This window comes from Epinephelus moara, chromosome 7, assembly GCF_006386435.1.
Source record: "Epinephelus moara isolate mb chromosome 7, YSFRI_EMoa_1.0, whole genome shotgun sequence".
Lineage (NCBI taxonomy): Eukaryota > Metazoa > Chordata > Actinopteri > Perciformes > Serranidae > Epinephelus > Epinephelus moara.
This window is the reverse complement of record NC_065512.1, coordinates 32,997,132-33,023,927: the sequence shown is the minus strand read 5'-3', so window position 1 is coordinate 33,023,927 and position 26,796 is coordinate 32,997,132. Positions and strand designations below refer to the sequence as shown.

Here is a 26,796-nt window from a genome sequence, read left to right as displayed (position 1 = left end):
AGACTTGAACACTAAAGCTGTTCGGATGGTTAGATAAAGCTAAGGTAAGTGATGTAAAGGTTCTTTTGTAATTTTGGTGACCATTTATTGTGGCTCTTGCCCCACCATCTGTCTTATCACTTTTATTTTTAAGTGTATCGTTATCTCTGAATCAACAAACCGTGCTGTGTAAATACGGGTTGAGCAATTGAACCACTCCCTCCACTGAGATTAATCCAGCTACCTTATTACCTACACTTAGGTTTAATAGAATGCAACACCAAATCAATGGCAAGCTTAACTTCATGTTAATACTACAGGTCAAACTTGCAAGTCACTGGGATCACAGTATAGATGATCCACGTAACATGAACTACATTTACTCATCTCCTTGATTGCAAATAAAGACCACAAAGAATATTTGAACGTTATAAAATCTTTATTGATGTATACAATACTAAATTCTGAAAGGAAATGCCTGCATGTTTACAGGATGCTTGAAACAAGTGTCAGGAGGAGTTCATTTTAACACTCAGGTGGCAGAGAATCTTCTGCTGTGAAGGAAACCTCTTTGGTTGAAGTGGTTAACTAAATGAATAGGCTATAAAGTCAGAACTCTGTATGAACAAAGATGATGTTAAACATGATACCACTACCCGACAAATGCTGTAAATGTCCGGTGTTTGAACACACAAACACACAAAAACATTTCTCACATATGATCCAGAATAAACAGTCTGATTTCAAGACAAAAAAAAACAGACTCTTACACAATACACAAATTTAGATATAACATTTTATCATTAGCAAAGAGTGAGATCACCAAAGTAACACATTTGCATGAATAAGCAGAAAATACCTCAAAGCCAGTCACATTGTAATCTGTAGTGTAAAGAATGTACACATAAGCCTAGTGTTTGATCCCTTTTCAAAGAAGAATTAAAAAGAAAAAAATCTCAAAATGACTAAGCACATTTAATAAACACAGGTAAGTTATTTAAATTTATTTATCTTTATATTTTTATTTTCTCTTTACAAATCCCATTGAGAAAACTGGCAGGTTAATTGTAACACATGAAGCACTTAAAAGGCTTTAGGTCAAGTACGAGTTGAAAGTATGTCTGCTTTTTGATGTGCACAACTTCTCTCAATAAAGACTTGTTTTTTTTGCATAGTTCAGATATCAAAATATTTGGGGATCCATATATTGATTTAAAGATGTTAAGAATCCCTTGCTCTGTCTTCTATAGAAAATGTATGATGGATGTAGTGGGGTATAAGTAATGGAATCCTACAATGCCAGATATTGGTATGTTTAACACCTGCAACGTATTTCAGTTTCCAAGGTCTAATGTATTTCAGACTCCCACAATTTTACATACAGTATCCCTAATCCCAAGGCAACCTTTTCATCCTTTCCAACAACTTAAGTCCTTTACTCAACTTCCCAACAGCCACACTTGTCCCCTTTCCACTACAAGCTCATGCCCAGGAGCTACAACACCTGTGGCTCCAGAGAGCGTCTTCCTCTCTTTGCACTGTCTCAACAAGGAGGCCAAGAGCATGAAAAATGGGCTGAGCTGGAGTCATCCGTCAAAGCTAGGAATGCTGTCCTCTGCCTTTATCCACTTCTGTGACCTCTCTAGTATCTGGCACCTGGTATCACTTGCTAAATTATTTTTAGGGAGTCATGGCATTAGACACCTGTAACCACGGCTGGTATAGCGCTAACGATGTGCAACAAGAGGAAGGTCACTTTTTGGAAACTTTCAGGCATGACTTCCAAACACACAAGTTGGTTGTGAATGTATTTGCACCTCGTTTGAACTTAAACATTCTCAGCTTTTATGGAGTTGGTATCAAGCCGTGACTATCTATGCCCCATAAAGTGAAAGCTGTAAGGAAAAAAACTTCACGCATGTTTTACTATTACTCTTATCTACAAAAACATAGGAATCCATCCCTTCAGGACTGCAATTTCTCATACCAGCCTGTGCAAGGTAAAGGCACTGTTGGAGCATGTGTGTACATGTATCTAGGAGGTGGGAATTTAGTGATGGTGCCCTGGCAAATGTATAAGATAGTGTTTTTGTTTGAAACATATGAAACTGAGTAAACTTTTCACCATGCAAGTTATGGATGCCTGAAAACACACAAATATCTTGTAGTATTTCAAAACAAATTCACAGATACAACATTTATTGTATAGAGTACAAACACTCAAGGCAGTTGTCATAAAGTTATGATTTTATGGTGTATTAGATGTAAGTATCTAGAGAGTAGTGTGCCTCACATAGAAAAAATATTCCTGTACATAAACATACAAAGTTGCCCTGCAGTAAAGACAAAGGGCTAAAACCTGTAGGGTTCTTTGTGTCACTTACGTATGTTTCTGGGCATCTAGAGTAGCTTCTATCCTGCAACCATGTCCTTCATTTGCATCAGTGTATTTGAGCACAAACATGTTAACTAGTCCTTGCAAATACAGAAAGTTTATCTTTTACCTTTCTTAGACTATTGGTTGGTGTGATTCACAAGAACATTTACACTGATTGCATTCAAATGCTGTCAATTCTTCTTTTAAGCACCTGGAGGTTAATTGCTACTTGCTCAATTGGCAATCATAAATTACAAAATACTTTACTGTACCACAGGTATACATGTGGTGTTCTAGGTACTTAATCAATGATAAAGTCAGACATTAAGAATGGGATCTCACCGTAGAGGTAACAAACAATTTGACATGTGCAGGTAGGTGAAGGACAGGAGACAAGACAGTGCCACTCGGACTACTAAAGTATAGTCGCCTGTTAGTTAAGATCTGGGCATTTTCAGCACAGGTCCAAAGAATCTAGTAAACAACCTCTAGGTCACTACAAAACACCCCAGGACCTTTTCACTGAAAACCCCAAAACTCCCCATTCCAACTCTTACACAACCTGGCAACACGCTGCCTCAACAGGCTGTGGGCAGTACCACTGTTGCCAAAGATTTACTATTTTTCACAAAGAAACACAAAGAACAAAGAGGCTATTTGTCAGCAAGGAGGAGAGCTCCAGAGGCAGACAAACCCAGCAGGAGGGAGATAGTTGGCCCAGCGCCCTGGAGATGTGCTGCTATTGAAGAGGTGGGCTCCAGTTGATGGGAGTGAGTTATAGTGCATTGGTGCTTTCTTTGGACAACCCAGCTACAGGGTTTAGGAAGCACTCGTGCTGGATTCTGATACACTGTGAGGTCTAGTTGTTAACCTAGTTGCTTGTAAAGTCTAAGGCAAGGTTTTTAGACTATGCTGGTTACAATCAAAGGTAGTGTTGCAGGAATGGTCCAAGGATGGACTGCCTTGGGAAGCTTAGAGTATGTTTCTAGTGTATCCGTATAGGTGTTTATGACAAGAACACAAGGCTGTTTACAATGGAGGGATAATTTGTGCCTGCTGGGTGTTCACAAATGTAGGAACTTTAGCAAGAAAAGAAAGAACTGAAAACTAGAATTGATGCTCACTAAAATTAAATCATATTAAGACACTTGCTCCAGAGTAATTGATGCTGTGGGAATCTGGGCATCTGCTGCTGTCTCAACAGGGCTTTTGTGTTTCTCTGTTTCTTCCTCCTCTTCTTCCTCATCCTCGCCAACATCTTCATCAACCTCTGGAACTGCCAGGCCAGCAGAACGACCACCATTGATCTCACACTCAAAGCTTGGTGCCTCTCCATTGATTGCCAGCTCTGCCTTCAGCTCTGCCTTCATGTTCTCTGGGGTGGAGGGACTCAGCGTCTCCTGGATCTGCTCCACAAGACCTTCCTGGGCATGCACCTCCGCCAAGGGAATCTCTCCATCTAAGCTTTCCAGAGTAGGAATCTCCACATGGGCTTCTCCCACAGGTGAGACGATGTCTTGTGTGGGGGCCTCCCCATCTCTGACCTTCTTGACATTAAAGGTCATGGGAGATACCTTGAAAGAGGATGATTTTGCAGTCGGGCTCTTGGGATGGTTAGGGGTGAGGCTCTTCTTGATTTTGTCACGCTTCTCCGGTGGCACGATCTTGGTGGTTATCTGGTTCACCTTCTTCTCGATGCTCTGGCGCGAGAAGGCCTTCTTGAGGCTATCAACCTTCTTCAGGCTGTTGCGCTTGAACTTGTCAGCCCTTGTCTCATACATGCGGGAAGTGCCAGGACTCACTGGCTCGCCCTCAAACATCTCGTCGTCCTCTCGGTGTGCCGCAAGACCATCATCGTCATCGGAGGACAGGCTAATGGTCTGAAGGCCCTCCTCATGCGCACGGCTACCATCAACAGAGCCGGTAACAGATGGAGCAGGAATGATGGAATCTGCATCATAATGGCTTGGTTGTGGGGTCCTGAGGGAGTCCTTGACCAGCACACTGGCAGGGATCTCATTGTCTTCCTATTGTGAAACAGAAAGACAAAAACAGGAGGGTTAAGAAGGCAGTCATTTGGATCAGGTCTGTTCAAGGAGGCAGGTTGGGGTGGTGGATGGGTCACGAAAAAACACCGAACTTTCTCCAAGGAGACTGGCATTCAGGACTGTGAACCAAGTGGACTTTGAGTTATTTTAAGGTACGTCATCACCATATGTTTCTTTTCCTAAACCCAACCTACATAACTTTTCTTCCCTAAACCTAACCCACGTAACTTTATTTGCCTTAAATCTAACCTACATAACTTTACAATGCCCAACCATGTAGCTTTTCCTACACCTAACTTACGTAACTTCACTTGCCTAAACCTAGCCTACATAATTTTACAATGCTCAACCGTGTGACTTTTCCTAAACCTAACCTATATAACTTTTATTGACTAAACCCAACTTACATAACTTTCCTTGATGGAAGTAAAAAAGGAAGTAGTATAAAGAGCAAACGTCTGTGTAAGGAGGCAGGTTGGGATGGTGAATGAGCCATGCAAATATCGGACATTGCCTCAGGAGAACAATGTTCGGGACCGTGAACCAAGTGAGCCAAGTGAGTTATTTTAAGGAACATCATCACCAGGTTTCTTTTTTTCTGAATCTAACCCCATAACTTTACAATGTTCAATCATGTTTCTTTTCCTAAACCAAACCTGTGTAACTTAACATTAAGTACGAAATGTGACGATATCATTCATGGGAGGCATATTTGTTAGATATCATATGAACCCTTGTATGTGCATTTTCATAACATATCATACGAACCATTGTATGAGAATACATTGGTTCCAATTACTACAATAGAATTCATGACCATGATGATCAAAAGCAAGATATTTTAGGTGTACCTCCAAACACCCATCCTCATAAATGTGTTCCTGTATACCTCTGGCCATGGTTTGACCATTGTAAATGGCTGTCTGTATTTAACACACTCCACACATTTAACATATTGGGTTGGTCTGCCTGCTGAGGACTGAGGAAACCAGTCTCTGCATGCCTCCCTGGCCTTCTCCTCCAGACATATGAGGAATTCCACCTGTTTCTCTGCAGGAGTCACACTTTTCTACTTTTTTTTCTCTCTTTTATGTCTCTCTCTGCCTTTAACTCGCCATCCATGAACACATTGATGACCATAAAAATGGAGAGCAGTGAGTTCAATATCCAGGGTTTCAATTTGTTTCTCCTCAGTCTCTTCTTCCTCCCTCTTACTCGCTGCCCATTCATCTGTGCACAATCACACAGGCACACACATGCGGACACACGCATACACATGCAATGTTCCACTCCACTGGGGATTTATGAGCTAGAGTTCCCACCCCCCTCTGCCCCTATCCTTTCACACCCAGGAGTGAGTGGAGAGTGAAGGTGCAGCTTCAGTGGTTGACATACTCCACTACACATTTGAAATGCTCATAGAGAAACCCTCCCTGTGACATCAGCTTTAAGTACCACCAGTGGATACTTGGGTTTGAGTTGACTTAGCACAGTTTGCAGCCATTTTTATGTTGTAAGTTCAGGGGCAGGACATGCCTATGTATGGGCAGTTAACATGAATACTTTGATTTGCCCACAACAAATCAAATCTAGGAAAGGCTTGCTTGAATGGATTCAAGGCCCCCGCAACCCTCACAGTGCTGAACATGTTTGAGAAAGTTAATTCTGATTGGGCTAGGAATACAGTATCACCATGAAATGGGGAGTGCTTTGGGTGGCTTTAATTAGTATTTAATTCTGAATATGAGCTTTGTAGCTACAACTTGGAATTGAAACTATGTGCAGTCACAAGTCAACAGTGGAGCTTGTCATATTTGAGATGTTTAATGTGGGGATGTTTCGAGAACAAGCACCAGTGCAGGCCCCAGTCACCCTCAGTATATGTTGGACTGACACACTTTTGAATGGTAGTTGTTTCTGTGCACCATGCCTGTAACAATAAGCCTACATGTAAGTATGAATGCATTTCAAAGAATGCATGGCAGCTCTGAAGGCATTACAGGAGTGCTTAAAAGTTAAAACATGCCATAGGTTGTTGAAGAGGTGAGCAATGCATCTCTCATGGGGTGTCATTAGCACATACTTAAGGACTGGGTTAACCAGATGGTCTTGAGGAGTCCTGCCTCCTGTCCATTCCTCTCTCATCACAAACGGTGACAGTGGTATTGTACCTACAATCTGTCTTTCGCCCATTCAAGCCAATTTTAGTGCAATTTCCATGACGTTGGTAAAATATGGAAGAAAAGATGATACTGAAGCCGTCACAATTATATTATTGGATAAAATGTTGCAAAAATGCTGATATGGAGATAAATTTGTCTCAATATTATTTGTGTGAACAGATCGACAATCTATGTGTTACTGTGTAACTACTGTATACATATTAAGCAACTTCCACATATACAAAAAAGATATGTAAACTAACAAAACTATTTTGCAAATATAAAACAGATCTGGAATTACACAAAACTTAACAAAAAAAAAAGACAGCATGTTTAAAATGCAAATTCATGAGTGTAGAGTTGAGATTCACAAATAAAAACTGAATTCACAATTATCTGTCTGAAAGTTACAGTATACGTGTTAGGAAGATATCTAAAAATGTTTTATATTTATTGGAAAATTAATAAAAATGTATCCGCAGATTTCTTTTATTTTTATTTGTGGATTTTGTGTGTGTGTGTGTGTGTGTGTGTGTGTGTGTGTATTTGAAGATCCATTTTCTATTTGCAAATATAAATTTTGTGAGTTAATAAATCTTTTTTGTATTTGTGGAAGGTGTTTAATATTTACACATTACACAGTAACACATGGATTGTCGATATGTTCACACACATCATACTGAGACAATTCTATCTCTATAGACCTATTACTCTGTGATTGTGGCAGGTAAACTGCACAAAACCATGACGTAAAGTGAAGTGGTCCTGCAGTAATTAAAAGTTCCAATCCATATCAGTCAATATTGTTATTATAGAATTAAATACTCCATGTTTAGCCCTTAACAAAAACCTATTAAAGTGTGTTTTACTTTTGCACCTCCACAAATTTGTGTATCACTTTCTGCAGTTTCTTGATTGCATCAACTCTGTACAGACCTGAGGCTATTTGAAATGAGTACCCATTATTAAGTCCAACTGCTGTTTTACCCTAGTTTCATCCACAGCAGTATACAATATGCCATTTTGACACCTATACAATCTCTAGTCTAGTGTATGGAAAACTCTCGAGATGTGGACAGCCATGCAGAAATCCTCCTGTTTTTACCACTTTGCAGACATCTGATACCTCTCGCCTTGATCTCAAACATGCAGTTCAGGTGTGCGCCAAGCATGAATGGTATCTCCATAGACTGTAAAAATATCTCTGGGTATCTCCCAGATAATGCTAATAAATCTGTCAGTGTGTTCTTAAAGGCACAACATCAACCTTGGTGCCAGATTTACAGGGGTAGAGAAAAAAACTGGCTGTTTTAAACCTTTAAAATGTACAGTACAATATACAGAACAGCTGGGATGATCTGGTGATTTCTAAATGATCCTAAATATTTTTTTTCGATTTTTCTCCTTAAAGATAACACTTGTAAAGCACTAAGAAACAGCTTTTCTGCATGTGTTGACAGTGAGTTTTTATTTACTACCAACAACCACTAGGGGTTGTTGTCATCATCCCAAAAAAGGCTTGGAGTTGTAATGCACTGCAGCTTTGTAACTTGAAATCCAAAAAAGACAAAAGTAGCACCTTGGGGAAAAGCTCTGGTTACCACCACCTTCTCTTTTGGTTTAACTGTAATTCCTCCCTTTCGGTTTTGCTCTGTGTAGCTCCCTCCTGTCATATCTCAATGAGCAGTATGTGCATGCCAAATTTTGCTGTTGGCCTGACAGTGTGCCACACCCACAGAAACTGTGTGGATCTCAACGTGTTCATGCAGAATCAAATCAGAAGGACAGGAACTATGTGGGTGACAGCGGTTGTACTGCACACGTTAGATGCTGCAGAGAAATACCTACATAGAGAGCTTGCTTATAGAAAGATATTGCTCCAGACTTTATGATAATCTCCCTTTTTTGGTGAATACATTTCAATTCAGATGGAGTCAAACAGTTTTAATCAGCATAATGTGCGAGATAGCTCAAGGGTAAAAACACCCACCTAACCTGACCGGTCACGATTAGAAAACGAGAGCCAATTTGGCCTGTCCTGACCTTCAGTGGAACGTTCCCTGATAATAAACACTAAGCTTCCCTGATTGTTTGGTGGTGTTAAGGTTTCTAAAGATTCAATCGTGACTCCTTCGCTCCAGTCTGGGCATGCCACAGACTTTCTGATTTGGCTCAAACATGTTTGATATAATCACTGTGGGTACTGGAGTGTGTGGGAGGCAGCAACTGAAACTCAAACGCCCGCCAATGAAAACTGAGCTCTCCTACTACATTCTGTGCAAGACCTGCTGCAGTAACACAGTGCAGTTTTATTGATTAATTCATGAGTTAGTCATGGTGATAAATGCAATCAATGCCTCACCTGTCAATTTTAATTGATGCGTGTTTATACTAATCACAAAGCTGGAGCCTCCAGTGTTCATCATCGCCTTTTTTCCCCACAGTATTTACTTCATCTGGCTCATTTTCTACATCTTTTATTTGGTTTAAGCGGTAAAAATGCTGTTTCTGTTGTTTGGCTGTCCAAATAGTGAAATGAGTGTGTCCCCATTTTAACCCCCAACAGTCTTGGCAAGCAAGCTTGAACAAACAAAATCTTCCTAAATACCATTTGACCCAGGTCTGTCTTGTGTGTGTGTGTGTGTGTGTGTGTGTGTGTGGACCTCACAATCTGGGACTTTTCTCTTGGGAACCCTGTTAATTAATGCATCCTCTTAGCGAGCACTCATTAGCCACTGAGAATGTGTTATGTGTATGTATGTGAGTATCTGTTTGCTAGTGTGTATTTGTGCAGCCATGTAGGACATCAGCCATTGTGTAAAAAAAAAAAAACAATTTAAAAGAGCAAGATGAAAGTAAATTAAAATAAATTTGGAGCAAACCAAAAAACAAAGTTAATTTAGTGTGACAGCAAGTTTACTGTACGTCAAAGGGCACTCGCTTCAAAGATGGTTTAAATGCTTATGTAATGGAGTCCAAGATCTCATTTAATGGTTGCATGGCAGAACTACAGTCTAATTGCAAGTCCTGCAAGGTGTTAGTAAGCCAGAGCTTATGTAAGTCAGTTCTGTGGAGTCTCCTGCTCTATCCAAACAGAAAGGGACCGGGGCGGGGCAGGACCACTTCGCCACTGCCTCAAAGAGCTCAGATGGGCTCACATTACTCTGTGAGTGTGTGTCTTTGTTTATGTGTAAGGATACCTTATACTGCTTCTTTTGCATCTGATCTCTTGCCTTTGTTTATACTCCCATCAGAACCAGCTGTACTTTGTGTTTGGTGCTAATTAACAAACTTTAGCACACTATCATGTTAAACGAAGATGGTGAACATTATAGCTCCTTAATAGCATGCTGACATTGTAAACTGTCAAGCCTTTTTGTCTTGTTCCTATTCTACATATGGATGGACAGGTGGATGTGTATGGATGTGTATGCAAAGTACAAATGGGAATTATTTTGTATGTGATTTGTATATGATTTTGCATACTCATCCATATACAGAATATGATAAAAAGCACTGCAATCCATTCTTCACAAACAAAAAACAAAGCTCCAACAACTTTTTTGTCACATTTAGTTACACTTTGCTTCAAGATTGTAGATTCAATCATCAGCTACGCGCTCACAACTGCTTTTTCACTTACTCATCACAGTGACTTTTGAGACTTTGGAGGCGAGTTGGGAAAAGACAGTGGCTAATGTCACCCCTCTGTGATTGCTCACTTTATATACTGACCATGAGCTTTGATTGGGTGTTTGGTTTGATCACTGACACAGTGAAAGACAGGCAGTTGCCCAGGAGAACAATATTGTGGCCAACATGTGGGAACAAGTCTTAGGGCCCTAATTTGTTGCCGTAGTTTTTGGTGTGTCCTGCATCATTCACACTAGTCAGCTCTTGTCGGCTATTTTTCGGCCAATCCAAAACAACATAAGGCTGTGTTATTAATGTGCTAAGTGGCTAACTACCATCTTAAACCCGTCCTGTCGCTCTTCCAGTTTCCCTTTTTTAATGACAAATATAGATTATTGCTACCTGCTGGTGTGAAGACTTATGTCCTCTCATGCAGGTGCAGAATATAGGTGCTGGCCATTGGCCGTTGGCTGTTGTCTCTGTCATGTGTTTAAGTGCAACTTTTTGGCCGAGACACAGGCAAAGTGAAATAGTCGGCCTTGGTTTCCACTACTTTGATGTCAGTTTGGTGTGTCTGGGATCTTACAACAAGTTGACATTTTTCAGAGAACCCATGTAATATTGTTTGAAGATACTGATTTCATATACTGCACACACTACAATACTCTGTTATAGCTAGCTAAATATTTAAAGTCAGCTTGCCACAGGCCTCTAGTTAGTTAAGTTTGCTGAAGCTAGATGCATACAGTAAATGAAATCAATACATTCAAACAATGTTAAAATGGGATCTCTAAAAGAAGTCCCATTTTATCCAAACATGTAAGTCTTACATGTTTCGATATGATGGCCCCTTAAAATGGTTGTTCTCTCGGGCAACTTCCTGTCTTCCACTGTGTCAGTGATCAAACCAAACATCCAATCACAGGTCATGGTCAGTATTTAAAATGACTAATCAAAGGGGCAGACATCGGTCACTGTCTTTTCCATCCTCGCCTCCAAAGTCTCAAAAGTCAACTTGATGAATGAGTGAGTGTTGAGCAGTTGTGAGGGCGTGAGGGTCACGCTAATTCTCATCATAGCCCCGTGCTCATTGGGCCGCATTTGTTCGCATGCAGCAGAAATGCTCCTTTATGAGGATGCTCTTCATCTTGTGGATATACTTTACTGTACTTATTATTTATGTGTTGTTGTTTATGTGTTTAAGGCCCAAAGTATAAAATAAAGCGGTGGCAGCTTCTTCTGTAACAGACTATGTTAAATGATCGTTTAATATCGCCTAATATCGATCGCAGACCCCTGAACCGTATCGTATCGTGGCAGACTTTGTAATATCAGAGAATATCGTATCGTTGTTCAAAGAATCAATATAATATCGTGATGAAACTAGTGATTTACACCCCTAATGTGTACGCCCCTGGTTTTTATGTGCACAGATTGCCATACATTTCTCCAGGTCAGTTTCATTATATTACACTTCCTGTTACCCTCTCTCTATTTAGATAGGATTGAAAACATATATGCACACAGAAAAACACCTTACAAATGTACTAATCAACACACAAAACAAAACAGAAAGCTTTTACTCTTTTGAACCATGATAATGACCCCTCTGTGGTTTGTATGGCCCAGAATTATGTCAGTCAAATCTGATTTGGCTGTTTAATATGAATATTCAATGGTTTGTTTTTTTCCATATGAAGTTTTAAAGTTCCTAGGGTAGTCAAAATGACCTCTTCCAGAATCGCCCTGAAGCATGCCAGATGAAATTAGCCAGGCCTTGTCCGGTTGCCAAACTTCGCTGAGACCCGGCATGAATGGCACCCCTGAATTGGGCTGCCGACACTGCCATCACTGAGCAGTTATAAAAAGTGACCTGGTCCAGCTTCGGCCCAAAATCGGCATGCTGGAAGACTAAGTCCGGCAGTGTGTGGTAGTCCAACTTGGCTGAGGCTTAGCATGAATGATGCCCCAGGATTGGGCTAAATCAGCTGGTTGATTCCGGCTGCCAACACTGCCATCACTGGGTTTAACTTGGGCTCAGCAGGATGTTCACATTGACAGCAGCATTCAACAAACAAGCTAATGGCGCTAACATGGAACATGGAAATACGCAACATTTTTTGTTGACACTAGATATCAAACAATCAAACAAAAGCCAGAGACTGTCGTATGAAGTAGCTGTAAGCTGTAAATTCAACCCTTCCAAGCAGAAGAGAGACAATAATATTATCTCAGAGCCTTGCGGTGGAAAGTTTCTCCTCCTGTGTGCCTCTGCATTGTGTCTACAGCTGTCTGTTCCAGAGAGTAGCGTGAAAGTCAAAAGCACTCATTCCATAGCAAAATCTGAGGACTGAAACATCCCAGGAAGTACACTGCACACCACACTGACAAGCAAAAAAAAGAAGTAAAAAATTAAAAAACGCCTGCTCGACTTGAAGCAATCTGTCGACTGAGGGATCTCCCACTGATGATTCAAATCTCTGACTTTCAAGGGGCAGCCCTATGTGTGCTAATGTGTACATGTGTATGTGTGTGTTAGCAAGTTAAACAGGTGTGTTGTCCTGTCCCTTCAGATAATGAATGGAGGTTTTCTTAATCCTAACAGGCGAGGTTAGCACAGGTGTGTTGGCACAGTGAGTCAGGTGCCTCCGGGGGACTGAACCAATGACAGGGAACACCATCACCGCCACCACACACAGAGAAATGCATGTGTGTGCACATTTGCCAAGCCCCTGCAATTATTTTGTTACAGAATAAAAAAGACAGGAGACTTAGTTTAAAAAAAAGGGAGAAAAAGAGACCGATGACAAACTGAGGAGGATGTATGGATGCTTCTTATTGACTGATCAGACTTTTTTTTGTACTGTACATTTAAAACAAAGTGCTAAATTCAAATCTCTGGCTCTGAATATTCCCCTTTTTTATCATCTAAATTCCCCCCTACACTCCTTCTACTTTTTAAATGTGTCTATCCCCTTCATGTAACACGACCTTTCCCACTTAGGAAGTCCAAACAAAACACTATCTAATAAACTATGGTCCCTGAACCCTTTCTCTTTCTCTCACACACAGCTTCATCTAGTCAGGGAACAATGCCGTAGTGTCTACCTGAAACTCACATGATTCTGCAAATTTGCCTTCATCTGCATATGTTTTGATTACATCCTTCCCATTACAGAGCAGAGAGTTGTTTTACAGTTCACCCCTTCCCAGCTTGTTGCGTAACATCACGCCCCCTGCACCCTCACCCAAATGTGCACAAGGAGCCATCTGTGGAGAGAGGAAGGAAGGATGGAGGAAAGGAAGGCAAGGAAATGGAATTCTGCTATTTGTCATGGGACAGGGTGACATGATAACCTCTCATTGGACTGTCACTGTACATAGTGTATTGGAGTCTTACACTAATGATTGTACATATACAAATAACAACTGTTAAGATCTTAGCCCAACACCGTACCACCATACCAACAATGCTCAAATCGTCAAACATTATAATCCCAAGTATCATAAATCAGCAACTTCATGCCAATTCTGAATCATGCCTCTTGGCCTGATACCCATAAAGCTTTGCATAACAAGTTACGGCATTCTTTCCCATCTGTGCCCCTCCCATATCTGCCTCACCAAAAGAAAACACGGCATGTTTACTGGCCTCGCAAGCTTGTGTAATCAAACACAATAACCAATTCAGGCGATGTCATGCTGACGTGCTGGTAAAATGAAGATCGTGGCAATCCAGAGAGGCGCCGATTATTCCTCCTGATGACATAAATGATGATGCAGGTCGTCTGTTCACTCAGCCCATAATTTACAGAATAGCAGTCCTTGCACGTCGGATGATGATATGTTTCATATTCTGCGACATGTGCTCCCCAATTATCATAATGAATTTCATACATGGCATGGTATTCATTATAATAACCTCATGGTTGACTGGACCATTGCGCTCTTTGTCACTTACTGCACTTACTTTACATCAACCGGATCACACTGCTAAACCTGCACTACCCCACCCAGCTCATCGTGCTCCATCCCCTCTGCATGCATGATGGATGAGGTAAAGTATCTTAAGCAGTGTCACAACACATTCTTGTACACTTACACTTCTTGTTGCTCCTGTCTTCACCCTGTTCCATTGCTATGTTAATCTCCTTTAGCTCTTTTGTTCAAATCTCCCAATATCCCCCTACATACATTGTTTCAGCACAATCCCGAACTCTGCCTATCGAAACCATTGTTTGATAAAGGCTGTGCGGAGATACCATGAGCATTTATGATAAGGCTACCACCAATTGTCACAATGTTTACCCCTGTTTGGAGGTCAAAGGGCATGAGTGTCCACAGAGAAGCCCGGAAGTCATCACATTATCTCAAGACTTGATGTATTTTCATGTTTTATTTAAGAGCAGAGAAGTAAGAACGCTGAGAACCAGCATGGCTATTGTTTTCCCTTTTCCTGCCATGGATGTTGTGTCCTTGGCCGGTGGATTGGATGGACACCAAGGTTTGAAAAGCCAACAAGGAGTGGACACGTAGACAGAGCCCTGAAGTCTAATGACAGAGAAAAGAAGGGCGGTGACAGGAGGTGTAAAAAGAGCATAGTTAGTTTCATTTTTTCAGATTGTATTTTTTAATAGGACCATGAGCTTCTTTGGCAGAATACCATCAAAGAAACACTCCCAGTACTGCCTCTTTAACCATTTAGATAACTCTGTTCCTTCAATAAGTAAAGTAAGAGCAAGCGAGAATGAGAAAGAGCATGTAAGTGCAAGTGTGCAAAACAGCTTAGTGACATTACCTTAAGAATGCCTGTAGCATAAAAGCTTCCACCTTTATTTATCTTTGTATTCACAGCTTTGTTTTATCTTTAATTTGTATGTTTTTATAGCATCAACTTTTAGTTCATGGTAATGAATGACACCGACAACTTCAGTAGTCTCGCTAACACGCCACATTATACATCACCAGTCTGTCGTGGAGACTCACTAAGACTTTGTAACATTCAGCACTTTTGTGTGTCAGTGAAGCTGTTGCAACTAGTCTCCCACAGCAGGAATCTGCAGATGCAAACTTGCCTTTGCCGCACACACTTAGACAGTTGAGCAGACTTGTCAAACCTGAATGTGACATCAGGCTGAAGAGCAGGCACTTAGAGTAATACCTCTGCTCTGTGTGCATGTCTTTCACCTGTAGACTTTACAAACTTGAGTATAATCTCTTATCCAAACTCACTCTTGTGGATTTATCATTAGTCAACAAAAACAGACCACATGTCTCACTCCGTCCATCCTTTTTCTCCTTATATTTATTTCTCTTTCACACTTGGCCGCTCTTTATTTTCTGTTTTCTGAAAACCCCAGAGGATTATCTGAGGAATGAACCCCAAAGGGAAAATAAGAATGATGACAAATCTGGAAACCATGCTGTAAACAAACCTCATTGTTCATTTAGAAAGCATGCCTAAGAGGCTACGCAGCCATGTTGATATTAGAATATTATCACTGAGACCAGTTTTACTCCAATCCACCAGCACTCTTTCACAGAAATGTTATGCTTGAAATCTCACTCAAAGCCTGTAGATTATGAGGGACAAATGATTTGTGGAAAAATCAAATTGCACTATTTCTGACCAATATTTAAACTGCAATATTATCTATAAACTCAAGGCTTGTATATGTGGTCCTCATGGTATCTAACAAGATTTGTACCAAACATTATAAGCCTGTTTTACAGAGCACATTTTGACTTATCAAAGACAGTTATGCACAGCAATTGATTGGTAGATTGATTACCTCAGTTGTGCATCACAATTAGCAATTCCACCATGCATGAAACCAGAGCCATGAAACTAGTTGCAGTTCTGGTTAATTATATCAACTACACCTTCGCTTTTTCTACTATGACATGTCAAAATGTCTGCCATGAAAAAGATCTATCACAAACTCAACTCCTGTCATTTTATCTGGGATATTCTGATTATTGTTCACTCTCCATCAACAATCAGTCAGTTACACCCAACAAGTAGCCCAGCTAGCTGCTAGCTACTCATTTAAAATGATGTGATGCTATTAGCAGCTATTTGTCCAAAGGTGCATTCATACAACTCCAGAGCCTTCACCACACATCACACTTTTTGTATTTAATAGGGGTAGAATTAGCTTAAGATATTGTATTTTAACAAGCAGCCAGATATGGTCAAGACTGACTATCAGCTGCTTCAACAGCTAGCTGGGCCCTGTCCTCACAGTGAAGCTGTAGCGTTCACACAGCCTCCAACTCTACACAAAACCCACAATGTAGGTTTGCCAGTTAACGTAAGAGGATACAACATGTGAATGAGACAATTTTAGAATTACGTATTCCTCCTGTTTGTGAAAGCTAGCCGTCTACCCAAACCTCCAACACCTGCATAAAGACAACACATCTCGTGCCTATGTCTACACTGAGCGCAAATCTGTCCAATCTGAATCCTGGTCAGACAGCAAACAAGCCAGTGCGTCAAGTGATGAAAGGTTAGTGAGATAAGTCGAAATCAATGTTGGGGTCTTCACTCAAAAAAATATTGGATTACAAGTTACTCATTACTTTAGAAAAGCATTATTTAACTTAATTAATTAATAAAGGAAATTGTAGGGCTGCCTCTTGACAGTAAAAGTCAGAGATTCAAATTGTCAGTCGGAGAACCCACAGTCGACTGAGACTGCTTCAAGTCAAGCGGTCTTTGCTGAGCAGCGTACTTCTGGTGACGTTTTGGTCCCTAGATTTTGCTGCGGAGTGAGTGCTCTTGACTTTCATGCTACTCTTTAGGTACAGACAGCTGCAGACATGCAGCAGCAAATTGAACAGCCAAACACAGCAAACTCACTTGAGTTGCTCACTCACCAAACTGGCTTTAGAGACTAGTCCTAGCTTATTTGACGTGTTTACCACTAAAGCAGTGGTTTCGCCTCATGAGGAGTGACTCAAATGTTTGTCAGACAACCTGTTCCTCTTCGAAGTCAGTACAAGACTGCCGAGCCTCTACACGGGCGCACTTAGGACGATAACTGAAGAACTTACGTAACACAAGTAACGAAATAATACAATACTGCATTACTGACACATGTAGTGTGATCATGGTGATGCATTACTCTGTAATGTGTCACCCCCAACACTGGTAGAAATACAGAAATCTCAAACTGTATTATATAATCAGTATAGATGAATAACATTAATATTTAGCATACAGTATTTCTGTAGGTCCAGGACTGAAATTCATTTGTTTTTCTGGATTTCTGTTTCGGTCCATTTATTTTTGGTTAGTTAGTTAGTTAGTTAGTTAGTTAGTTAGATAGTCCAGTAACACTGAGTTAACAACCCTACTTTAAGCTTGGTAACATGCAGGTCCTGAATGTCTGAATGCACTGAAACAGTGAGCACTGCTCAAGGCTACAAACTGGTGCTATATATCACCTGGTCGAGGGACACCCACAACAAATCTGAGCTGTAGCCTACGGCCAGTGGCTTGCTCCAACCTGTGGAAATGGATAGGATTTTAAAATGGAGGGTACTGCCCTGAACATGTGCAATATGTGCAACATGATTACACTCAAATATCTAATTGCCCCTGAACATATATTGTTTTGGATAAGTTTGAGTAAGTGTTTTATATTAAAGTTTAACAATCAACTGCTAAGATCTCTATCTGTCTCTTACTGTTGCTTCTTTAGGGTTTGGCTATAAGACTTCCTCTGGCAGTAAAACTTCAATTGTGTCACATTTGATTTGTATACACAAGATGGGACTCAAATGGATCTGACACTGCTGACTTGTAAGGCCATTATTAAGCTTTATTTACCTTTGGAGTAATGAGCTTTGTGCCATTAAAGTAAAGGTAAAGGCTCAGGGTGAGGCTGGGAACCAAATTACCTGTTTGTCCTCCATCTTACAGTGTGGAAAAACTGCTTTTACTTCCTGCTCCTGAAAGCTAAGATTAAGACACAACCTTTGGTCGAGTGTCGATGTACAAAAGCACTATGACGATTGGTAGCAAAGCAAACAAAAAGGCATTGACTGAGCAGAAGTCAATCACTCAAACCTTTAAACCTTTGTAAGCATCTTCTGTACTGAATGACGAGTCAGGATGTTGTGATAGAGGGAGAAGTCCCACAATCAGAGGAGTTTACAATTAATTTATTCAACTTATTGGAATGGAAACAGACCCCCCACCACCCCCACCCCTTTTCATTTCCGAGTAGTGTTATTGTTGGCACCACTGTCGCAAAGACAACCGGATCACTTTTTTCCATTTTCCTCACAGCCTAGCAACTACCACAGTTTCTACAGTTGTTCCACTGCCCTCCATTTCCACTACTACTATTATTTGGAAACTGGGGATAGCTACCAATAGCTACAGAGAAAAAACAAAAGTGCTATCTTCTTACTTTTTTGGTTGCGCAAAGATTAACGCGCTTCTTTTATGCCTTAATCTGAGACTTCATTTTCCCTGGAGATCGTACCTCGTGGAAGACAGAATTGCCCTGGCACTTAGTCCCTCCCTCAAACGCCAGCTGGCCAATCATAGAGTAGAATCAGCTAGCTCCAGCCAGGGACCAAAAACAAAACGGCTGTGCTCCATTTACTCGATAGAATAATTTCAGATTGTCTTTCTTTTTAGGCTGGTATGTGAATTTCGAGCTAGTCACGGTTAAATGTTGGGCCTGGGGGTGCACAGTAAGGGATAACACCCGATGAGGTGTTCATTATCAGCTTTTAATGGCCAACATGGAGTTATAAACTGTGAACGATTGCCTACGAGAAGGCCATTAAACACTGACAATGGACACCTCAAAGGACATTATCCCGCACATACCATGGTCACTTAACAAAGAAATAAAGAATATTCATTTACACTTTTGTGCTTTTTGCAATCAAGATGTAAAGTTTTTCACAAGCCGTAACTTTCCGTGGTAACACCAGAGGCTTTATCTAATACCTGGAACAATCATTACCTCCCCACATGGTTCTTATGCAATGGCAATGTTATTCACTACTCCAGTAAATAGGATGAACCTTAGATACAACTTAGCAATGGGAGATATTTCTAGTCTGCTCAGCTCATAAAACCGCTTGCTCATGAGATTTAAAGTCAATAACATTGCGTATGGTTGACAAACAGTGAATAAAATTTGACAGTATGTTTACCAGTAAGACTAGCTAGCTATCCAGCCATGTCATTGTCCCAAAATCAGTATCAAGATTTTCGCAAACAAATGATACGCCATGTGTAACTTTACTATCAGCCGCAGCCGGAAGTAGCGAGTTGAACAGCGAGTGAGATGTGAAATGATTGCTTAAGTTCGGAGGGGCAGTGTAGTACCTGCAGTCTCCGTCCTGTGGTGTTCAGAGGTTGAGGCACTAAAGACTACATTTTATTGGAAATTAATTGTAAACAGAGGAATGCCTCCCTTACTCAGATACAGCCTGATACCATTATGTAGTCCGCGCATTAATTTAGAACAGTGCACAAACAGTTTCACCAGAACTGCTTAGTGAGTGTCCATTATCAGTTTTTAACGGACACCCTGCAGCCAATCAGAATCGAGTATTCACCCAGACCATGCTATGACACTTAGAACCCAGAGAGGTTGAGGGAGGTACACATTAAACAATATACTCTATGTTACAAAGTTAGCACTTCTATGCTATGTTAGCTAGGTTACTGAAGGCATACTGAATATATACACATGCTGCTTTTGCTTTGTTGAGACAGTGAATAAAAGCCTACCCTGATTTACAATGTTGTTCCTACATTTCAATGTCTTATGTCTCCATCAACAGGTGATGCGGTGCTTCAGTTTTATACTGTGATTTGTACGCTTTACTCGCTGCTGAGTCAGTCTGGCATATCCTGGATATATCCTTCAAATGCCAATTTGTCTGCCTCTCTCTAAAATTGCTTTTAGTTTTTCCAAAATTTGATATTTCTTCAACAAAGGGGCAGGGCTTAGCAAAGGGTCACTTGCATAGTAAAGCGAGGCTTTACCGCAGGTGGAGTCATTATTCTTTATCCATTACATTGTGCAATCAACATTTACTTAATAATGATAAGTTAAAGCAAAAAACTACTTGTCTATTTCCACTTTAAATGAATGTCACTTAATACATGTATGTTATAGAGTGAATCAGGTTTTCAGAACAACCCTCATTCCATCACAACTCCTGCAGCACAACTTCTATCAACAAAAAGCATGTCACAGTTACTGTGTTTAGTTTGGCTGGGGAGCTTGTTTCTCTTTCCTTGCAATGTGATATGAACGTTCTTTGATAGTGTGTGAGAGCTCTGACTGTTGTCACTCCCTGCCAGTCTGCGATTAGGGATCCAAATAACACAGACAATCACCAAACATCCTCTTCCCGCCCCACCACGAGAGCCACACAACAACTCCTTTCTCGCAGCGAAATATCAAGCAAAACTCTGAACCGGGTCCCTATGAGCAACGCAGGAGAACAAATGCAATTCTCACAGCGTTCAAATTCAATTTGCCATTGTGGCTGCCTTGTTTGTTGTGATGAAATTCCACTGTGAAATAAACACAGATGGGGAGATTAAGATCCACTCAGACATAAATGACTCCTGTCGCAGGAAATGAAAATTCCAGATATACCGTATTTCATGTAGCATGCCACAGTGATGCAATTAAGATAAGTTATAGGATCTCCAGGGCGACTGCTGATATTTAAACACTCAGGTAATGAGCCTTTGAAATTAATCTGTGTGCCAAATAATGGAAAACATCTGCAATCCAACGCAAAACATTTCACCTTTCCAAACAGTAATTACCAAAATAATTTCTACACTGCACACATTGGAATCTCAGATGGCTAGGAATTGTGTGTGCCCTGCATGAGTGTGCAGGAGAAAAGGCCCAGAGAGGGGAGGGCCATGTGGGGACAGGAAAAGCACTGGTGCACAAAAACAAACAAACAAGGGCCAAGCATCGGTAATTAAGTCCTCATTAGTTCTTGTTATGCACAGGAACGCAGCGGAGCGGCAGACAGCGCAGCCCTTTCTGACTGACCGTGGCCAAAGCCTGGAGCGGGTTTAGACCCCTGCTCCCTGCAACTGTCGGCGTTTACCCAGAACCCCTCTGTGTTTCCACCTCAGCTGGCACGTACAGGGTGATGAGTGTTCTGGATCAATGTTGTCAAGCGGGGAGGGGAGGAGAAGGGCCTCTCAGCCAATAGCTACAGGGCTGGTGTAGGGAGTTTGGCTCTTGGGTGTGGAGCAAATGTGCGTTATCAAACAGTAGCGTGAGGCGTGCAGCATGTGCTTTCATGTTGTTTCAGGGAATCAGGACAGGTGGCTGGACCAAAGACACATGCAAGTTGGAGTTTGCATAAAAGACAAAGAAGCAGCGGGAGAGAGCAGTGTGAGAAGTGAAAAACGGTTGGATATTTAAACATAAACCAAAAGATATCAAACAAGAAATTTTGAGCACAGCACCAGATGGAGAAAATACAGAAAAACAGACACAACACTAGGGGCAAAAAAGAGATTAGGTGAGGCAGAAAGTGATGGACACAGAAAAGACTCAACACAAGCTCAGGGAGGAACAAGGGCTGAACGGTTCTTTTATTTCCCGCTCCCCTCAGGCATGCCAAGTCTCATTTACCAGCTCTGTAACTGCATACACCTGACCCAACACATCAGCATAACATCCAATGGGCAAGTTGCACGCACACACATGCTGTACACACATACCTGGCCCTACTACACCCATCTACAAATGCTCCACTCTGTGTTTGACTCAAATTAACAGGAAAAAACTCAGCAGAAGTCAGATCAGCACTTTGGAGCCTACTCCTACATGCTCTAATGATATTAATGTAATATAGGGGTGGGCAAAAAAATCCATTCTACTCGATGTATCATTGATTATTCCACATGGGATATATTGACAGTATCGCGAATACAGCACATAGATTGCCACTTCATTTTTAAAAGCCACCAGCATGAAACTTGCTTTGGTGCTTTTGTTCTCTCACTCTCTTCCATGGCTCTCCCTCTCTCACAGACTAAAATAAGACTCACAAACATGATGCATCACACACACTTACTCGCCAATCCAGACCACTTGCTACTGGGCGACAGCATGAGCAGGTGAGGCGTGTCTTTGTACCTGCAGGGCTCCAGACACATAGGAGCATAGGTGCTCCATGGTCGCAAAATGTGACCATGGAGCACCAGTGCAACTTGCAAATACTATTAATATATGAGCTGGAGAGCTGTAAGTGTGTTTCCCACTCACAGTGAATAAATCATCACCTTTAGCGGCACCACTGTAACAGTTAAACTTTGTGCTAACAGCAAACTGACCGGAAGTTATAAGCTTACAGCCAAAACATTAACACTTCTGGCCTGACATGAGCACGATACTTCAGAATAAAAGCACCAGTGGTTCTGTTTCTATTTAATTAATAGTAACAATACTTTAAATTTATTGTAATAGAACTTTATTAAACTTTTCGTAACAGTTCTTTATTCAAAGTCACTGTACCATAACAGTAACTTTATTGCAACAGTAATTTAATTTTATTATAAATTTATTCAACTTTATCATAACAATACTTTATTTAACATAATCGTGACAGTACTTTACTTTATTATAACTTTAACTTAAGCATAACAGTACTACAATTTTATTATAGCTTTATTTAACTTCATCATAACAGTACCTGACTTTATCATAACCTTATTTAACTTTATTGTAACAGTACCTTACCTTTATTATAACATTATTTTAACCTTATTGTAACTTTAACTATATTATAACCTTACTTAATTGACTTTATCATAACAGTTCTTTCTTTAACTTTATTAGAACTTTATTCAAACGTATTAAAACAATATTTTACTTAAGCAATTATAACAGTAGTTCATTTCCATTTTCCATTTTAGTGCCTACATTAGTTTAGAATTCAAAATATCAAGATAAACATCGTGTATCAGGATACAGCCTAAAGTACTGCTATACTATTTATAGGCCATATCGCCATCCTTAATGTAATAGCGCAGATAAAAAAACACCAATAAAATAAATTCAGACGATGCACAGAAGGGAGAAAAACAAAGAGATATTTACAAGCAGGTCACACAACATGAAAAATCCAAAGGAGTTGTGGAATTTGACAATGCATTGAAAGCAAGCAACACCGTCCACTCTCACTATCTCCAAAGCAACTGGCCACTCTCTTCTTGCACATAAAAACTAACCAGAGATTGAATCAAATCGATCTGTGGGACCTCGCCCAAAGAAACACAGAGCCACCTTGTACAGGGTAAGGTCTTGGCACCTGTTGCATTTGAACAACAGAGCCTCAGTACCTGGGAAACCAGATAACAACGGCAGTTAAGAGCTTTCTGTGGCTCTGGCTGTGTCAACAATGGCCCCCCTTCCGCTGCCTGGGCACACACTTGTACGCACATGCTGCTCAGACGCACCCACACACACACCGTAGTCGCCAAAGAACATGTACTTATTCATGTACGAAGCGTACTCAGAGACCATGCCTAGATCTTTTTTAGTTCTTTAAGGTATGGAACTGCTTTCATCTTGCATGGCAACCACAAGACTCCAGGCTGAAGCTAAGGCCTATCTTTTACCTGCTGTACAAACACAAGTTTCAACTATTTTTATGTCTTGAGATAAGTGAGAGGTGGGTTATATAAGGATACTTTCCACTCGTAATTTCCCGGGGAAATTGGGAAGTTTATCGCTTTTGAGCGCCAGTGTAGAGTTTTACCCTCACAGGTGTGATATGGCAGTTGAGGTGGTAAATCCATCCAAAAGCCATCTGTCTGTCTGAATTATGACTGTGGGGTGTAAACAGATCTAGTCGAAGTCAGTGTCTGAGCCCTCCTCTATTATCCTCTGTAGCTCCATTCCCAGACACACCCTTCTCTCTCTCTCACACACACACACACACACACACACACACACAAACAGAGGATAAGAGAGAAGAGAGCTTTATGCATGTATATAAAAACAGTTATGATCCTAACTTTTATTCAGACACCAGATCCGTCCAGTTTCTATCCTTCTGTATTAGCGGAGGTGTGTTTGAAACATATTTCAAGTCAGAAAACAACAAACAACTCCCCACAACATCTGTCAAATGAGCTCTACAGGTTGCCTTAGTCCTGTTCAACAAGTTCTAAGTGTTGAAAATGTAATAAAGTGCTGTTGCTCACCCACAGTACATCACGTGTCACTGCAAACCAGGCACATCGAAACACACCCACTATTGCAGTCAAATATGAATGCAAATTTTCCCCTCTCTCTCTCTCTCTCTCTCTCTCACACACACGCACACACACACACACACACACACATACTAAAATGAGGCCTCATGTGGCATTCATGATGCAAATATATCCTATTAAAATAAATAAATAAATAACATGGATTAACTTCAAAGAGGTAGTCTTGCCATTTAGTATTGCAATCACAAGAGAGACATCGGAAAAAGACTTATCATCGTGAAACAGCAGGAGACTGACTTTCTGTGTCTAAAATTGATTAAGCTCCAAACCCTCCCTCCTTCCCATAATGCAACTTGATAACATCTTTCATTTGATGCTATGGAATTGCCTCCTTAATGCTTTTTCCAAACCCCACACCTCCACTTTGTAACACAGCCTTCTATTAGCTACATTACATGTCAAGCCCAAGCCAGACAACTCTAATGACATCACTGTGACATCATCTGGGTTACTTTTGCAGACTTTGGAGGACTCTCCATTACCAGATAAGACAATAACAACTGTTTTTGTAGCTGAGTAGTGATCTTACTGATGACTAAACTGAACTAAAATCAGTGGAGTGCACCTTTAAAGTTCCAACACTGTAATACTAAAGAATCTTTGAGACATTAAGTGACACTATGTTTTTTTCTCATCCTATAACCATGTTTCCTCACCTGGAAGATGAGCACCTTAAAGTGGTTCCTCTTCAGCAGGTGGCTGTGGTTTGCCTCCAGCTTCTTCACCTGGACCGCCTGTTTATCCAAGCGCTCCCTCACCTCCTTCAGGTTCCCGCTGACTTTGCGCGAGCGCTCCAGCAGCTTGTTGACGCTGTTGGAGGTGCCGACGTGAGTTTTGGACAGGCGGGTCACGTCCCCCTGCACGACCCGCACGGCGCCCTCCAGGTCGGCCTGCCGCTGCTCCATCCGCTGCTGGTTATCCTGCACCGCTTCCATCATGTTGACCAGCTTATCCAGCAGCGCCACCACCGTGATGGCGCTCACCTGGCCGCTGGGGGGGCTTCCCGGCGCGGCCGCGGTCGGGCTGGTCGGGCTTTTAAAGCCCAGGCGGGAGAGGGTGCTTGTCGGGGTCGGGGAGGACGGGGCGGAAGACGGTGTGATCACGAGCTCCGCATTCTCGGCCTGTGGCTGCTGCTGCGGGATGGTGTGGGTGCTGCCGGTAATGCTCCCGCTGAGCTCGGCGTGGGACGCGTCATCTTCCATGGTTCACAGGTGGTCAAGTGTCCCGCTCTAATGGGGTAATTCACCAGAACACTAATAGTCTAGTAGTGGTTTCACTCTGCCTTGATGCAGCTGTCACTTGCTCCAGCTGAGAACTGAAGGCTGGGTGTTTTACTTCTTGGAGTTAATTCAGCATCCACGCCCCTTTCTATCTTTCTATCCACACACACACACACACACACACACACACACACACACACGCACAAACACGCTGTGAACTTTCAAAACACCTCCCCTGCAAGCCAAAGGGAGGGGCGTGGTTGCTGTGGAGACCGTGCAGGCCTATCCCTATTGACAGAGCAGAGGTAGAGCTGGTGTGTGTGTCCTTCCTTGTATGCTCGCTTGCTTTGTGTTTTCATGTGACTGCCAGCAACCATTCCACTCTGTGCATGCCTGGCTGCGTTTTCAAAATATGTGTGAAGGTTACTTTTGTTTACTGCACCTGCTGCTGTGTTGTTGCATTGTATCAAATTGTACTGGACTGCGCTGGAATGCACAATAAAGTGATGATAAAACTACAATCCAAATTGAAGGGCAGCATTTCTTGTGTTTCCACAGACCTGCTGTGGATAAATCACACACCGTATTTTCTTTATGTCAAAGTCTATTGTATGTGTTTATGTTGGTGTAGGATTGGGTGTGGGTGCCCTGTGAGCGTCCTTTTCCTGCCCCCCCCCCCCTCTTGTTTTGGAGCTCCGTGTCATGGCATGGGGCACACTTACATGGAAATGTGGAAATCCCTGTTTCAACAATGAGCTCATCTGTGCCCTGGTATGATGCCCTGGCCCCTCTCAATCTGCCTCTTTGTCACCATCACTGTAAATATTTCATTCACAGCAACACAATCACTCTTTCTATCTAACATGTTTTGAGGAAAAGAAAATTCCTGCATAAGAGAGTAAAAGTAAAAGAACAAATAACATCTTTTACCTAACCTGATTAAGGTCTCACAACCAAAATGCTTTTTTTGCATTTTTCAGTTTCCTCCTATGCACATTTGTACAAGTTTTTGAGGTTGTACAAGAGCCTCCACATTCAAGTATCCAACATACCGTATGTTAAAATCAAAAGT

At 41.4% G+C, this 26,796-nt stretch overlaps 1 protein-coding gene across 1 annotated transcript; it reads right to left on the bottom strand.

Annotated features, from left to right (window-relative positions):
- Nucleotides 1–399: 399 nt before the first annotated feature.
- Nucleotides 400–26,116, bottom strand: cavin2a (caveolae associated protein 2a). The gene is made up of 2 exons (XM_050048669.1): nt 25,161–26,116; nt 400–4,383 (listed from the first exon to the last, which is right to left on the bottom strand). Exons 1-2 carry the CDS (start codon nt 25,704–25,706, stop codon nt 3,496–3,498), a joined length of 1,434 nt encoding a protein of 477 aa, XP_049904626.1. The 5' UTR covers nt 25,707–26,116; the 3' UTR covers nt 400–3,495.
- Between the last annotated feature and the right edge of the window lie 680 nt (nt 26,117–26,796).

Coding starts and splice junctions, on each gene's coding strand:
- cavin2a (XM_050048669.1), bottom strand. CDS start 25,706: ATGGAAGATGACGCGTCCCACGCCGAGCTCAGCGGGAGCATTACCGGC. Junction 4,384..25,160: donor TTAAGGTGCTCATCTTCCAG/GTGAGGAAACAT, acceptor GTTTCACAATAG/GAAGACAATGAGATCCCTGC.